General features: G+C 36.7%; 1 protein-coding gene across 2 annotated transcripts in view; it reads right to left on the bottom strand.

Moving 5' to 3' along the window:
* The window catches only part of ARHGAP42 (Rho GTPase activating protein 42), a 159,751-nt gene that overhangs the window by 29,124 nt on the left and 112,916 nt on the right, over positions 1 to 17,711 (bottom strand). For both annotated transcript variants that reach the window (XM_026675601.2, XM_087966177.1), the window contains 5 exons: positions 13,206 to 13,306; positions 10,300 to 10,409; positions 8,059 to 8,137; positions 4,432 to 4,471; positions 445 to 507 (listed from right to left, as the gene is read on the bottom strand). In XM_026675601.2, coding sequence (XP_026531386.1) covers positions 445 to 507; positions 4,432 to 4,471; positions 8,059 to 8,137; positions 10,300 to 10,409; positions 13,206 to 13,306 — 393 coding nt within the window. The remainder of the gene's footprint in view (positions 1 to 444; positions 508 to 4,431; positions 4,472 to 8,058; positions 8,138 to 10,299; positions 10,410 to 13,205; positions 13,307 to 17,711) is intronic.

Below are 17,711 nucleotides of genomic sequence, written 5' to 3'. Positions count from 1 at the left end.
TTTAGATTAATTTAGGGTTTTACTGAGTGAGCCCCCTAATAAAAAGCAGCGTAATATTTTTGAGAGAAAACATTGCAAAGGTGAAATGCAAGTTATGCATTGCTTTCATTAAATAGGAATAACAATTATAGAGAACTACAACAGAACATTTTGTTTAAAAATTTCCTACTTGCCAAGAAAAAAAAGAGGCAGGATGATGGTTGGTAGTTGATATCATAGGTACAATTAGTATTTTGCAATAAACTACAGTTCAGACACTTTGAGAATAGTCAAATCTGCAATCCCCTCAAGGCAACCATTTTGTTCAAACTGAGACGTTTTAAATACGCTCAGCACTCCCCAAAGGGTAATGTTTGATTAATTTAATTGCAGTGTTAATTACAGTTATTTAAACTGTTTGGTTTAATTGCAATGGTTTTATTACATTAACACTTTAATACATACCTCTTGTTTCCACTGCATGAATGCATTTTCTTACAAAATTAAAACCAGCCTCATTTAGGAATGCTATCAAAAGAAAAGACCCAAAATTACATGTCATTATTCTTCAGGCAAACCAGAAAGCCAAATTCATTGCTATCAAAATCACTGAATTATTGATGAGGCTTATATAATAATATGATGATTCAAAAAATCAAATGACTTTTGTTTTATGGTAGACAATCAGCATTAAAGAAAAAGCTTTCCTTATTATCATTATATCCTATCAGCAGAGAGAACCATAGACGTAGACCAGGGGTGTCAAACTGGTGGCCCGCGGGCCAGATGCGTCACGCACAGGCCACGCTCACTCCAGTTCCACAAATGGGAAAATTATCATGAAACATCCCATGACAGCAATGTGACGTGGCGAGTTTGAAACTCGTGATGTAGACTAAAAAAGAAATTCCTTTTATTTATTATCAAGAAAACAATGGCACATGCTTGTGATGTCACCACTAGTTGAGTTCAACTGGAAGGGAACCAGTTGACATTTAGACCACCATTCATACAATTTAGAACAAGTTGTCTTATGCTTCTGAAGTGTGAAAGACAAAGAGTTAAATAGAAAATAGATTTTTAAAAAAGCTAAAAAGTAAGCCATTTCATACGATGCAATGAATTCAACTAGCAACGGACACCTCTAATTCTGTCCTTAATGATTTGGCATACTTTTTTCCCAATCGGAACAAAAGAAGAAAATAGAAGGGTAATGTTTAACACAATGTTGATTGACCTCAGCTACCTTTAAGACTTGTGGCCTTCAATTCCCAGAATTCCCCGGCCAAAATGCTGGAGAATTCTGGGAGCTGAAATATATATTTTAAAATTACAGAGACTAAGAAATACTGATCTAACTGAACAGAGACTTTTTATTAATGGCATCCCAGTTTCTGGATGTATAATTGAGGCCACCTTAGAAATCAGACCAACTCAAAACATTTTCCTTCAGTCCATTATTTATTCCTTGTTGCCTTTAAATAATCCCTCCTCTGGCTTGAATCTCTAGACTTCAATGGGGTCTGGGAGGCAATGTGCTTTTGATATTAACCAGGGTAGAATATTTTATTCTATTATGTTGTATAATTTTTCTTCTGCATTTGAATGGAACTTTACCACCTTGGAAAGAATAACTGATGTTTCACGTATCAATTAGACATCAATTAATTGAGAATAAGATGCAATAATCAGGAGAAAGAAAGCTACAAGGCAAGAGGGAAGGGGCACACTTTGAAATAAGATCAAATATATGGCATGTATGGGATTCTCATCTCCAATTCTAGCTTCCCTTCAAAACCTCTCATGCAGAGAGAGATGCACAGAAAGTGCACAAAAACGGATGACTAATGTAGGGAAATCAAAAGCTCGGCATTAGACTTGAAACATTTAATGTTCTTAAAACCAGGCCCACTAGTTTTACTTTTTAAAAACTTATCCATCTATGCTGAGGAAGTGTAAGGGGAGAAGGAAGACAGTAATGCTTGATGATGTAAGTGTTCTGTTTTAGAATCCAAGAAATGAACCCAGACCATTCAAGAGAAAATGTTGGGAGCAGAGAGTTATGTCATGATTAAACTAATTAGAAAATATGAAATGTCAGGCTGAACTGTACTTGACATCCATTCACAGAGGGAAAGAAAACAGGCTATTACCAACTCTTCAAAGGCAAACAGCATTTGCAGACATTTCTTGGCCTTTTCAATGGGTAGATTTATTTCTGTAAAGTAGACTTTACAGATATTTTAAAAGCCCTCTGTGGCTTATTTTGCTAATTAGCTGAATTATGGCAAACCAAAGTAATGTTTCTAGCATAAAAAGGACCATCACAAGCAATAAAACAACACAGTTTCCTTTCCATAATACATAGACACAATATTTCAACCATTTCCCCCATTAATCATTTTTAAAAAGTGCTATTTAACAATTCTTATTGTTAAAAAAAGTGATCAAAATATTCACCTTGGCATTTATATGAACATTATCAGAAGGTTTAAATTCTGAAACATTTCCAGATAATCAGTGACTTGCACTTTTCACAAATGTGTAATTATTATCTAACTTATGAGTTGTGGTGGCGCAGTGGTTAGAATGCAGTACTGCAGGCTATTTCTGCTGACTGCCAGCTGACTGCAATTTGGCAGTTTGAATCTCACCAGGCTCAAGGTTGACTTAGCCTTTCATCCTTCCAAGCTTGGTAAAATGAGGACTCAGGTTGTTGGGGGCAATATGCTGACTCTATACAGCTTAGAGAGGGCTGTAAAAACACTGTGAAGCAGTATGTAAGTCTAAATGCTATTGCTATTGCTAACTTGGGGATGGAGCTCATCTCTGTTCCAAGGGCCATTGAGCCAGCGCTGTCTGAAGATGTTTCCACGGTCATGTAGCTAGAATGGCATCACGGAGCTCTGTTAGCTTCCCATTGAAGTGGCACCTATTTATCTACTCACATTTTCATGCTTTCAAACTGCTAGGTTGGCAGGAGCTGGAGCAAGGAACTCACCCTGTCACACCACATTTGGGTCTCAAACCTGCCAACAAGTCCAGCATCTTAATCACTGAGCCATCAAGCCTGCCTGAAGTGGGGATGAGTTTGTATAAATTACTTCTAGTGTGACTTGGTAACACATCACAGATCAGGCCCTAAACAATAAATGTAGCATGCCATCACAATCAACCATAAGAGAGACTATTGCTCTCAGTTGTCAACCATATTTTAACATGCTGCCAAGGAGAATTTCATGAGAGGTTTTGTAGAAGACTTTGGTGAGATCCAAATAGAGTAGTCAGCATCTAATCTTTATATAATGTCTCAAGATGGATGTTATTCAGAGATGGTGTGTGTGTGTGTGTGTGTGTAGGCAATCCAGTGGGAAGATAACAGCATTCCATGTTTTGCACTGCAGCATGATATCATGCTGGCCACATGATTGCAGAAATGTCCTAGGCTCCCTCAGCTAAAAAACGGAGAAGAGCACCACCCACAAGAGACAGACATGACTGGACAGGGAAACCTTTACACACACACACACACACGTAAATAAGATGCACTATTTTTATGAAAGCCTTTCCCATATTTGCATAGGGGCACAACTGGAATTTTTTTTTAAAGCTTCAAGGATTATGCTGAAGGGAGCAAAAATATGTGAATGACTGAGAAACTGGGTTTATCTTACAATGGGGGGAAAAGTCATGCCTTATTTTATTATCTTCTGAACATTTCTTTTAGTAGACAGCTAATATCAAATGCTTACAAACTGAAGTATTGTTGAGAAAATGTTGGTTTTTCCACCCATGGGAAGATAAATGGGGTGGAATATTATTTAAGGAAAAACATTTAAGATGAAAAGAAATACTTCTGCTTTTCTAGCCCTGTCCCAAACTGTTTTCAAGGTAAAAAAAAAAACTATTTTGCTGGGGGTGGTGGGGGTGGTGGTGGTGAGGAGACTGGAAAAACCTTGCATGATACACATGACACATTTCATTTCATAGGTTTAATTGTTCCCAGAAATACAAATAAAATATTTTTCCTGCACTGTGAGAAAGCTCCAATAACATTTTGTTCATGAATTCATTTCCTGAAGTCTAAGAATATTATTACAGTTTTGTCAACATTTTAGTCATAAAATAAGTTACTCTGCAGGTTCTAAATTCAGTTTATTTTTGACTCATCATTAATACAGCTGACGGTAACAGCAAACCATGTTTAGAAACACTTAGCTTAATGAGATTGTAGCCTAAAGGTATTTCACTAATAAGCAAGCTATATTCTTAAATATATGTAAAGTAGCAATCAAATGCCTACACTGGAACATTTTACTTTGGTTGGGCAATTTGAGGACTTGAATGGCAGACGAAGATAATAGTAGAAGAAAATGGGGGGAGAGGAAATGTGTATAACTTAAAAAAACCTAAACATACATAATAATTTCATATAATTAAAATTCAACTTACTTTCTTCTTTCTTGCTAATAATAGCTGGCAGAGTATAAATCTAAAAAAAAACAACCAAATTTGTATTATTGTAATGTAATTTTTGGAAAATCAGATGAGGCTATTTCACTTTTTTAAAAATCAGAGTTATTGTTATTTGCCTATAGACAGGAGTCTTACCAGACTAAAGTACTATCTGTATAACTATTAGATATAGTTGTGAACTGCTAGGGAGGACTCACCTACACTCTCTTTCTGCTTACTAAAGATTCCAAGCTATGTTGGGTCTTTGCTCTCTGGGACAGAACCCCTGCCTCCTGCAACTTTGGATTACATTCCACCACACTACCTGATTCTCATCAGTTCTAGCCAACATTGGAGGGACCCATGAAGTATGACTTTTGTGTAGCTATATCTACCCTTTGGAACACCAAACCACTCAAAGTTCAGCTGGCCTAACTGTGCTCATCTTTTAGAAAGTTTTAAGACCTGGCTGTTTTCCTAGGCATGGGGGCTAGAAGAGTAATTGAGCCTATGTTGTTAGTTAATGGTGTTTTTTAGGAGTCCATTTATGCTAGTTGGCTGGGAACTACATTTATATAAATATTTTAATTCTTGTTGGCTGCCCAGAGGTGCATTGGTAAGATAAGTGGCCATATAAATCAAATCAAATCAAATCAAAATGAATCAATTATTGATGGGATGTGGAGGCTTCGGGTTTGGGCTTCTTCGGCGACAGACCGAAATCTGCGATTGTGCGCAGTTTCGATCTGTGCTCGCCACTGGAGTGCCCCGAGCCGGCTGGTTTCGGGGCTAAGCCACCCCGTAGAGGTGGTGAAGGGTGGGGAGACTGCCAGCAGGGTCGAGGAGAGTCGCATCTCTCCTCCCTAGCTGGCCATTACTCCCTTTCCCGAAGGCAGTTGTAGCGGTGGTCAGAAATGGCCACCTCAAAAAAGAACTCGACCGGAAAAGAATGTGCAGGACGAAGATAAGAAGAGAAAGTTTTGGCTGACCGGGTCGAACTGAAAAAGCAACAATATAAGGTAGCCTGGAATTTGAATTATAAAGAACAACATTGTTCCCAAATAAGACTTTGAAGCGGCGAATGAGAGAGGGAAGGGAAAGGATTTTGTTTTTTTTCTTTTCTTCCCTATATTGAAAAGTAATAGATTTAAGCAAGAAACTGGCAAAAATCCACTTTGACATTAACAGGTATTTAAGCTGAAAATAAAATGTCAAGGGGATAATAAAGATTTCTGGACTCTCAGAAACTTTTAAAAGAAGGAAAAAAAACAAAAGGGTGGGATCTGGAAAAATGGAGGAGACCACCTGGAAGTGAAAGGAATTAACAGTGAGACTTTAACAAGATTCCTAAAAGATACATTTTAACTGAAACTTTGTAACAAGATAAGAGAACCTCAGGAAGAGAAAGTGGAAAAAAAGAAGCAAGAAGAAACAGCTTTGGATTATTTGGATTACTTGGTGATTTTTGGCTATTGGATCTAAAGGACTAAAATTAATCGGGTGGTTGTTTAAAAGTTTTTAAAATAATATCACTCTTGGAAGAATTGAGAATGGAACTTAAAAAACAGAAAGAAGATACACAAGAAGGAAGAGGTTCTTTTGGCTTCATATTTCAATTTTTAGAAATGGAGATCCTGAACTATGAGAAACAACAAGAAATGCCTGTAGAACAAGAAGGGCGGGACAAAGAAGAAGCCATCTTCAATGACCAAGTATTTATATGTGGGGAAAAGAAAGGAAAGGGGGGAAAGAGAGTGGAAAATTTAAGATCTGAAAAAACAACCCCAAAAAAGAATAGTTTGAAAAGTAATTACAACATTAGGAAGAAACAGAAGAGAGGATTACAGAAGAGAGAATCAAAATTAGAGACAGAAGGGGTCAAAAAGGGAAGGGAGAAGAAGAGGGGGAAGAGGGAAAGGAAAAGAAATTATAAAGGACAGAAACAGGATATAGAGAAACAGGGAAAACAAGGCTTAAGGATATAAGCCTATTTAGAAGACACAGAGATAATGGGTGAAAACTTAATTGAAAGGGGAATTCTGCAAGGGTACATAAGATAGTATTGTTATATTAGAAATAGAAATGAACTTTGAAAATATGAAGCAAGTGTGATTAAAATGATAGATAAAATACTCACTGTAATGGAATGGAATGTTTAATAAATAAATGAAATAAAGAGAATGGGAGAAATGAAATTAGGAAAGGAGGGGAACATTTTAATTATTATAAATGTGTTATAAAAATTTAAGTGAAGAGGAATATGAAAGAAACATGAAAAAATTATGGAAATATTATAAATGTTCATAGAAGTATGATACCCTATTGAAAAGAAATGTTAAAGATGTCAAAGATTATAACTAACATTAATGATGGAGCTGAATTGGAATAGAATAAGTATTTTATTTATTATTGTTATATATATATTTTCTCTTTAAGAACTTAGTGCGTATTTTAAGAATGTACCAAGCAGCATTCGACTGGAAGTTACGTGTTATATTGAATGTTATAATTGTAAAGGCATAAATTGAAGTTTAAATAAGAGTTGAATGGATAAAAATTAAAAGATACAAAGGTGTCATGCTCTAATTAGTAACTATAGGGAAAAATATGAAATTGAAACAGGACAGACAAAAGTATAAATATAATGACTAGAAAGGTATTGAAACTTAGAAAAAGATATATGTAATTGAATTTAGGAAGGAATGAGATAATTAAAAGAAAGATTGAGAAAACTAAGGGAAGGGAAAAATATTGAGAAAATGTTAGAATAGTAATAAGATATGGAATAGAACACAAAGATGAATATGAAATTGAATTTGTGTCTGTATGGAGAAGTGATAACCCGGGACCATGCTATTCTCAAAAAAAGAAATTTTACTTGTATTATGTTTTGTGAAAACCCAAATAAAATTTTTAATAAAAAAAAATTATTGATGGGATGTAACTCTCACCAACCTACAGATGCCTCCTTTCATGTACCTCTACAACAACCTAGATAATAATCTATATCTACCTACCTACCCACCTACCATCTATCAAATTTCTATGCCACCCATCTCACCTAAGGTGACTCTAATTGGTTTACAAATAAAAAATACATAGCAATATAAAAACATAATTAAAACAGAGTTAAAAACAGAATTAAAAACAAAGTAAAATTAGAGGTTACAAATTTAAAGGTTAAAAAGTTAAAGAGGTGGTAGGACCACTCTCAAGCCATTAACCATCCTCAGGGTTGAATATTACTCTTAGATTACTCTTAGTATGCCAATTGTTCCAGAGGTGTTTTTTCCGAAAGGCAACTGGACTTTCTTGGTTTTATTCTTTGAAAATGTTTCACTTCTCATCCAAGAAGCTTCTTCAGTTCTAATTTCAGTTATTTGCTATTTTAATTCCTTTTATTGTCCTGATATTAACTTTATTTTTACAATAAATCACTGAGAGATTTTGATAGTTTGCAGTAAATCAAGTCAGAACAAATAAATAAATTAATTAAAGTATATTTGTATTTTAAAAAAGCATTGATATTTTTAAATGACATGCAAAACTATTTTATGTCTGTTACTTTCAAAAATCAGAGAGAGAGAGGGAGGGAGGGAAGAGAATAACTAATGTTTTTCTTACAGGTTCCTTCCCATCCATAGCTTCTAGCCAGAGTTTTCTGTTGGATTCAGAAAAAGCTTGCAGGGTAATGATCCCATGTCTATTAAAAAAAAAAGAACACCACATACAAATTAGAAACTTGGTTATTCACTTTTGTTTCCATGAATCTGAAAGCTACACTAAATAAAAGTGCAAAACATCGAAGATGAAAAGATGTTAGGTATTACAATTCATCTGAGCATATTGGAAATAAGTTCTTATAAGGTTAACTGTTTCTGTTCTTAATACAAAATCTTCTTACTTATTTTAAGTTTCCCAAGTGGAAATTTTCTAGGCTATAAGCTGAACAAAGTTAATAAGACAGCAATACAGCAGAAAATAACACAAAGATTAAAATTTCTTAAATAGTAAACAGCAAGGTCAATGAACATTTTTCAAGAAGAGCAAATTCAAATTGTATTTTTTGTTAAAAACAGCGTTAAAGAAAATGCATTGATAAGATTTTATTCATTTCAGAATACTTTATTTTTGCTATTAATTTTAAATCAGTGAGATAGGTTTGCTTTTGATGTATTAAGTGAGAATCCTATTATGAAGGATGTATAGATGCTTAATATTCCAGACTTGTGTCGGAATACACACACGTATATACACAGACACCAACTGATATACATACATACACAATAAAATACATTCACATCAGTAATTCTGTAATCTTCCAAAATGATAACAGGTGGTGCATTCAGAAAAAATAACAGCAATTTATATTTTTAGTATTTTCTATACTTTATAAACCCAAAGGAGAAATTCATTAGGAAAATTTGCGGGGGGGGGACGGGGGGGACGGGACGGGACGACTGCAAAATGAAAATGAAAGTAAGAAAACAAAGAAAGAAGAGATACTGGAACTGAATAGCTGGCTACATAGATTAACCAGAAAGATTTGATTTTCTGAAATAGGATCTCTGTGATGCAAATCTCAAGAATTGTTTACAGAGACCACCAAGAAAAAAGTATTCTCAATCCTGATTAAAGAACTCAGAACTCTGAACTCAGTCCCTACCTTAAGAGGAGGCCACAGACTGCAGTTAACTATTAAGCTAAATATTAGATAAAGCACAGAGATAGCAATGCCAGCCAATGTAGGGGCAACCAATATTAATGGAGGCTATCAATATGGTAGGGACCATCTCGGTTATGGATATCCAACAGCACAGAAAATTGAAATGACAACTTTGAAATGGGAATACATGTATAACGTTACAGAAGGTATGTTCCATAATGGAAAAGAATAGGGCCTTCTACAGCAGAGTGTTTGCAGCGTGGCTACTATTATGAGACCCCAGGAGCAAAACACAGCACACAGAGATCTAGGCATTTAACAGTGGTTTATATACAAGACATATACAGAAATATACATGGTAGGCAAATACTTGACAAGCAATCAATCTTCTTAATTCTACATGGACAACTCTGCAATGGATACTGGACACAAGGAGAGAGAAACACGCCCTCTAATGGCTGCCTTATAATAAACACCTCTGAAAGAGGTAAAGATTTCTGTGGACCCATTCTTAGTCTTAAAAAGGCAATACCAATACCAATCTTCATTGCACCAGCCTTACATTGCACCAGCCTTACATAGCATCAGCCTTACATTTCATCAGCTCTTAAATCCCAATACCTTAACAGGAGTCCCAACCCCTGGGCTTTGGCCTGCTACTGAACCAAGGCCTGTTTGGAACCGGGCCGCGAAAGTACAAATGGAGCTTCACACACACACAAGTGTCCCGTCACTTGCGCAAATGGAGTTGTGCACAAAAGTGTGTGTGCCTGTCACTCATACACAACCATTTCCTCTCCCCACCCCCACACCGCTGGTCCACCAATCCAGGAAGTTTGGGGACCCCTGTTCTAGGATATCAAATCTGCTGAGAGAAACAGAACTTGAACAAAAACCCTCATGAAAAGATCTGAAAGTCACTGAGGAGATTTAAGGGCCGATGCTTTACAGGTAAAATGATTCTGGAGGACTTAACACACCTGTTTTATTTCTAAAAAAGTAGAAAACTGTTACCATTACGAATAGGTTTCCGTCACATTTTGTATAATCAAGAGAGGTTTTGGGAACAGGGGGGAAAAAAAACCACATTGTGGAGTGAAGTGGTATGTAGATTGCTCACAAAATGTCCTGGTAGGGCACCAGGGCATTTTTTTTCCTTTAAGAGAATTTAAAAAATCACCCTTTCTAAAATTTCAAACCTTTCGGCAACTTCGATATCAAAGCAGAAGCGCTTGTCAATTGAATCTGTTTTTCTCCGGATGCAGGACTTCAGCTTGAACAAGTCTGGTGAATTTGGAACAAGGCCATTCTATAAAAAAATCAAAACATTTAAAGTTAGAATGAACAATCATTCATTACTTGTTACACAACCAAATCAATTTCCAACTAAGATGAAGAAATTAATTATCAATCACAGGAGCTTTGATTAATTAACGGTGGTATAATCAAGATGCTGAGAAAAAGGCAGCAGGAGAAAGATTTATCCAGCACCTGCTTAATATTAATATTTGTTGGCCATGAGACCAACAAAATACAGACTTAAAATATGTAAGACCTACCAGATCTATATTTCTCTTCTACATTTATTACATTTGCATAGACATGCATATTTACCTTTGCTTTTATGTAGTGCTCACATGTTATTTCAGGAAGTATTTTGAATGAGGCAAAAGAGTATCTCTTTTGCAACAGGTTCTGCAGACATTTGCCTAATTTAGCAATAAGCAACTTTTTCTCAGTTTAACTAATAAATCTGGAGTTACAAAGGATATTGCAAATGGCAAGATTTTGGAAGTGGTTTGCCATTGCAAACCATTGTTGGAGAGAGAGGGACTGGCCCAAGCTAACTTAGCTAAGTTTGTGCCACTTTCTAGTCTGGAACATTAGACCAGTGGTCGTCAACCTGCGGTCTGTGGACCCCTGGAGGGCTATGATGTCATCATAGAGGGTCTACAAAGGCTTGAAGAAATGTTATCATTTAAACCTTGAGTTAAGCCTTGGGGGGTCCATGGCCACAAAAGATATTTAAAGGGGGTCTGTGGTGAAGGTTGAGAATGACTCCATTAGAAGATAATGAATTTGTTGCTCTCTGTATATAGGAAATAATTAAAACTGAGCACCATCACTCTACACTTTACTTTTTTTTCATTATCACATTTCCAAATCTTAACTTAACAGACATAAAACCACACTTATAATGTGACCAAAACTGCATCCAGTTTTGGTCACATTATAAAAAAGATGTTGAGACTCTAGAACAGTAGCTAACCTTTTTGGGCTCTTGTGCCAAAAATTGTGTGCGTGCTTGCACACTCGCTCTTGCGTGCCAGCACCCAGAAGGCAATGCGCACCCCACCTCACATCCCCTACACATGTGCGCGCAATCCCCACCACCACCCCCTTATCTGCACTGCGCCTCACAGCTGATTTTTGGCCAGTTTGAGGCCTTTTTCAGCCTCCCAAAAGCTTGAGGAAGGCTTCTGCAGGCTTCTATAAGCTTTGTAGGCCGAAATCTAGCCCCGTTTCATCACTTCCTGTTTTTCCGAAAATACCGGAAGTGATGAAACGGGGCTAGATTTCAGCCTACAAAGCTTGTAGAAGCCTTTGGGAGGCCGAAAAAGGCCTCAAACTGGCCAAAAACCAGTTGTGAGTTTCGCACATGCACAGTGAGATATGTTTGCCTGCAGCTCATGTGCCAGCACAAATGGCTCTGCTTACCACCTGTGGCACATGTGCCATAGGTTCAACATCACGGCTCTAGAAAGAGTGCAGAGAAGAGCAACCAAGATGATTAGGGGACTGGAGGCTAAAACATACGATGAATGGTTGCAGGAACTGGGCATGGCTAGTCTAGTGAAGAGAAGGACCAGGGGAGACATGATAGCAGTCTTCCAATATTTGAGGGGCTGCCACAGAGAGGAAGGGGTCAAGCTATTTTCCAAGGTACCTGAAAGGAATAATGGATAGAAACTGATGAAGGAGAGATTCGATCTAGAAATGAGGAAAAATTTTCTGACAGTGAGAACAATTGACCAATGGAACAGTTGTTCCTTGGAAGTTGTGGGAGCTTTATCACTGGAGGCTTTCAAGAAGAGTTTGGACTGCCATTTGTCAGAAATAGTGTAGGGTCTCCTGCTTGGGTGGGGGGTTGGACCAGATGACCTACAAGGTCCCTTCCAACTCAGTTAATCTGTTAATTTCTCCTAAGGATGTTACATTTTAAGACTTAAGATAGAATAGAGAGAGTGCCAGTTTGATCTAGTGGTTAAGGCACTGGGCTACAAAAGCAGTAGACCAGAATTCTAGTCCCACCTTAGGCATGAAAGCCAGTGGGTGACTTTGGGCCAATCATTCTCTCTCAGCAAAATTCATCTCACAGGGTTGTTGTTGTGGGGAAAATAGGAGAAAGAAGGTGTGTTGGATATGTTCGCCGCCTTGAGTTACTTGTAAAAATAATGAAGGCAGGATCTTTGAAATACAATACAATATAATTTTGCCATATAATTTTGTTTAATAAATAAATGTTCTGGGGGATACAGACATCATTCTAGCCCAGTTTTCTTTTGCCATATAATTTTGTTTAATAAATAATAAATTAATATTCTGGGAGATCATTCTGAGACATCATTCTAGCCCCATTTTCTTTCAGATCCATAATAGCACTTATAGCAATAGCACTTAGACTTATATATCACTTCACAGTGCTTTTACAGCCCTCTCTAAGCGGTTTACAGAGTCAGCCTATTGCCCCCAACAATCTGGGTCCTCATTTTACCCACCTCAGAAGGATGGAAGGCTGAGTCAACCTTGAGCCTGGTAAGATTCGAACTGCCAAATTGCAGGCAGTTCTGCGTTCTAACCACTGCACCACCGCAGCTCATAACATGTCAATATATATAAATGAATGTGAAGGTTAATTCAAACACAAAATAATAATAATAATTTTTTTTTCCCACTGGAAGACCTACTCCAAAAGAATACTGAACTCCTTGCCCCCAACTTCTTAATACTACATTAAATACAATTTGCTTAAAGAAACACTATCCTTGGTAAACTTCGTAAGCAGATGACTAAAAAGTTGTTTGGCCTTCGGGATGATACTTACAACTTTCCCTCCAGATTTAGCTTCAGAAATACTCATTGTAAATGCTTTGGTCCCTTTGTCATATGTACAGTAATGTTTTATCCAAGCAAATCCCAGTGGTCCTAAAAAGAAGGGGGAAAAACAAGGGTTGGTGGGTTTTTTTGGGAGGATCACTAGAACAAAAAAATCATAACAAAGAAACCTTTTATGGTAAAATTTATACTACAGCGATACAGTATAAACAAATTGTTATTAAAATATCAAATTTACTAATTTATTGATGATTCCTATTTCTAAGGCCACCTCACTTGTAGATGACTCTGTAGATGACATACTGATGATGTTACTTAGTTGGGTAATGAAACATCTGCAAGAAAACCACCAAGCTCAGAGAGGCACCAAGGATCCCACATGATACTGGGAAGTGTACAAAATTAATTAAAAACAAAGGTATAAAAGCAATAAGCACCAAAAAGAAAAGGAAAATGCCCACCCATGAAACAAGTTTTTCATGAGAGAAGTCCTAAATTACAAGGTGCTTTAGGTGTTTTCCCAAAATTAGCGCTGAGTATTTTGAGATACGTGGGGGAAACCTGATCTATTCTTATCATCCATCTCAAAATTACCACACAATAATAATAAATAAATAAGTAAACTGGCCTGCCATATAGGAGGAGAAATGCACGTTCCCTTTGCATAGCCCGAACCAAGATGATCAGAGAACAATTGATGCTTTTACTGTATATCTAAGATCAAAATTACATTTGTGTCATCTTTCTCCCTTAGCCTAAACAAATGAGCAAATAATTTCCTCCACTACAACATCATGTCATCTTGGCCTTTCACTGTTTAATGAAGCACCGTGTGTGCCTGGCATTTTCCTATGTCCTTGCTCTTCTCTTAATAATGTCCAAGGTAATTTCCGCTTAACAGAGACCTTTGAGGTGGAGGGGTTGCCTTGTATTATTACCAGTTAATTAAAAGATAGAAGGGGAAAAAACGGCTCAGAGCAAACAGTGGCTGTTCTGAAGCAGGTAAGGCAGCCTCAGAAAATCACTGTGAAGGAAAGAGCAATTTTTTTTTGTCACTTAGAAGCTGTTTAATAAGAGGAAACGGCAAAACATTTCAGTGAGACAATCCTAATCTCAAAGCTACTTGTTCCTCGGAGATCCACTTTGAGGCGATTGAACATCTCCATTCCAGAGCCAGCAATTTAACAATCATTTTTAAGTGGTCACGCAATATTGAGAAAAAAAAATCAAATGGATGTATCTGATATATGTCCCAGGAACAACCATGCTGTTGCTCTTATCATATGTATGATACAATGATGGAAACCCCTTGGGAAGCTAATAAAAACTTCTGCCATTTGATGACATCTTGAAATATGCAAAGGGCTTATTTATAAACTGCTATTGCAAAATCTCTGTGCTTATTGGTTACTTCTTTCTTTTTTTAAAAAAAACAAGTTTTATTAATTTTTAAAACACACAAATTATCATTATTCATTACATGTTTAAACCTTTTTTCATTGTAAATTTAACAAGTCAGATAAATTATGATTCTGTTTTAAACCATTTCCATATAACATACAAAACCTCTTATTCAATTTCTCTTTACTTCTCTTTACTCTTATTCAATATCATTATTATTATTTCGTCTATTTCTTTCTGACTTAGTTACCATTATTCTCATTCTATATTTCTGCAAGCTTTTACTAATTCTCCCCCCCAAAAAACATATACACACAACACACAAAACATAAAAAAATCTTTTTGGAAAGTAACTTGGACCCAGGTATCTTTCTCTTCATGGACTTCAATTATATTCATACTCATCTTACATATCATTACTTATTTTATTTACCATTCTAAGCCTTCTATATTAACTTCTCCACATATTTCACTCTTCTTAATTCTATCTTAATTAATCATCTTAGTTTGAATCATTATATTTGTATCTTTTGTCCATTTTTTATCATCCCTTTGTCTCATTCCTTATAAAAAGAAGAAAATAAGTTTCTCCTGAAATCATTAATAGGAGTATGATGCCTTTCTATCTCCCCCTAAGTTAATCAAATTAACCTTTAAGATAACATCCAGTACCCAATCCGATTTTGCTTGGTACATTCTATCTAACTAGTACATCCAAAATAATTAAATACATAATTAGACAATAAATCCAAATATTAAAAACAAATACTATAATAAAAATTTTATAATAACATCAATACCATAATCTTATTAAACTCTTTAATTAAAACAGTATTCTAAACCTCCCTATTATTAAATTTTAAAGCCAATCATTTTTAAACATTTTAACATTTTAATCTCTTATCAACTCTTAAACCATTACAATACTACCATCTCATCTTATGTACCTCGCAAAATCTTTTTTTAAAAAAATTATACTTTATCCATTATCCATAAAAATTCCTTTTTCCATTTAATTTCAAAACATTGTAGCTTTTCTCCACCTTTTCCCTTTCTTTCTTCTCCCAACAAACCTTTCTACCCCCACTTCTTCTAGCCTCTGCCTTACCGGCTTCCCTTCTCTGTCGTATTCCTTTTCCCTTTGTTTACTATCATCATATTGGTTTTGCACCTTATTTTTCCCTTTCTTAAATGTTTTTTTAGATCTTAAGTCCTTAAGTCCTTTAGTTTTCTTCTTTTCTCTTCTTTTCTTTTCTTTCTCTCTTCCTTCTTTCTTGATCAAATTCTGAGATTCATTAAAAATGGCTCCTTCCTTTCTTTCTTGTTCCTCTGCTGTCTTCATCTGTTGTAATGTTTGTTGATAATTAGTAAGCGCCATTTCTAAAAAAAAAGGAAAGCTTCTTCCACACCATCTTTACCATTTTTTTTTTGCTTGTTCATATTCTTTTCTTAGTTCCTCAACAGAAAAAGCCATTATAAATCTTTTCTTTTCTTTTCCCTTCTTTCTTCTTACAACAACCAGAATATTCAAAAGAAAATAAAAAAAAATAAAGCAGTCCCAAAGTTATCAGTCAGTCCAAACCAAGGCAGAGTTCTCACTTTCTCCTTCTGGGGTAATATCAATCAAAGAGAAAGAAAGTCCAAATCTATTTAAAATCTTATTGTAATATATTCTAGTCTTCAAATCCTTAAGGCATCTCCTCCAACAAAGTCTTAGCATACAAATATTTTCTTTTTAATCCTCTCTCTTCCCACTCATCGCTTAAAACCAATTTTCACCTAAAAAAATAGATTTCTTAATATCCAGTTATTTATTCCGTAGGAAAAGAGGGAAAGCTATCCTTTCAGCACCATCAAACTGCCGCTTTTTCCTCTTCTGGCAGGTATTATTCAGAAAGTCATACTTTTCAGGAATTTTATTAAATATGTCTTAGAGTCCTAGGAGCCAAGAAAAACTTTCTCCTTTCAAGCACTTTCTCCACTTCCTCCTGCGCATTCTTACCCGGCTGCCAGCTTCTTTGTGGCGGCCATTACGGACCGCCGCTGCACCGTGTCCTGGGAAAAGGGGGTTCTACCGGCCGGGAGGGGTCTGCAACACCCCAAACCCCTCTCCGGATCCCCCAACCTTCAGCTGCCCCTGCAGGGCAGCCTAGCTCTGCACCCGTCTGGGTCGGAGCCCCAAAAGCGGCTAGCGCGGCAGGGATCGCGCAGCTTCGCAAATCCCTGCCGCTCGCATGGCCGACAAACCGGAAGTTCGGTTACTTCTTTCTAATGATTTATCATAAAGATCAGTTCTAGCATTTGGTCTTTCTACCTCAATGTGCAGGTGCCTTATCTTTCTAGTAAAATCTGAATTTTACTAAAATATGGACATCCCATAGTGAAATAGTAAATCTGGCAACAAAAGGCTTTCTACAGGTGCATTGATGTAGTCTGATAATAAGAGAAATAGTAACAACAACAACAACAATAATATCATTGGAGAAAGCAAAAGTAGTACCAATAACAACAAGCACATTGGGTATAATCACAAAAGAATTTGAACATCAAAGGCATTGACAAATTTACCATTAGTCAATTACCAAAGGCAGCTTTACTCAGAACAGCTTATGTCCTGCTATGATATCTCTAACATAAGGGTGTCAAACTGTAGGCCCAAGGGTTGGATCCAGCCCATGTGGTGCTATGTGGCTGCCCTGGAAACAATGAAGGACTGATCTTCGGTGCCTCTGCCAGCAAAAAAGGAATTCAGGAGGGTTGTGCGCGGCCCGCCCAAGTCCCGTTTTCGTAAGAAAGAGGGCTGGAGGAGGCCGTTGCAGCCGAAAACAGAGCCCAGGAGGGATGCACGTGTGTCCCCCCAACTCCATTTTGCTGGCACAGTGCCAGCAAAATAAATTACTAGTAAAAGTGGTATTTGATCACACGAGTGACATCGAGCTGGCCACACCCACCCCGGCCCTCCAAGGTCAAACACAACCCTGATGCGGCCTTCAATGAAATTGAGTTTGACACCCCTGCTCTAACACCACAAAAACATCAGCATCTGCCTATCCCAGATCCTTGGGGAAGACTTGATAGGTGGGTAAAAATGCCA

The sequence above is a fragment of the Notechis scutatus genome, chromosome 5 (assembly GCF_049901735.1).
Source record: "Notechis scutatus isolate UNSWTSFEM ecotype Mainland chromosome 5, rNotScu1.2, whole genome shotgun sequence".
Classification (NCBI taxonomy): Eukaryota; Metazoa; Chordata; class Lepidosauria; order Squamata; family Elapidae; genus Notechis; species Notechis scutatus.
This window is presented reverse-complemented; position numbering and strand designations above follow the sequence as displayed.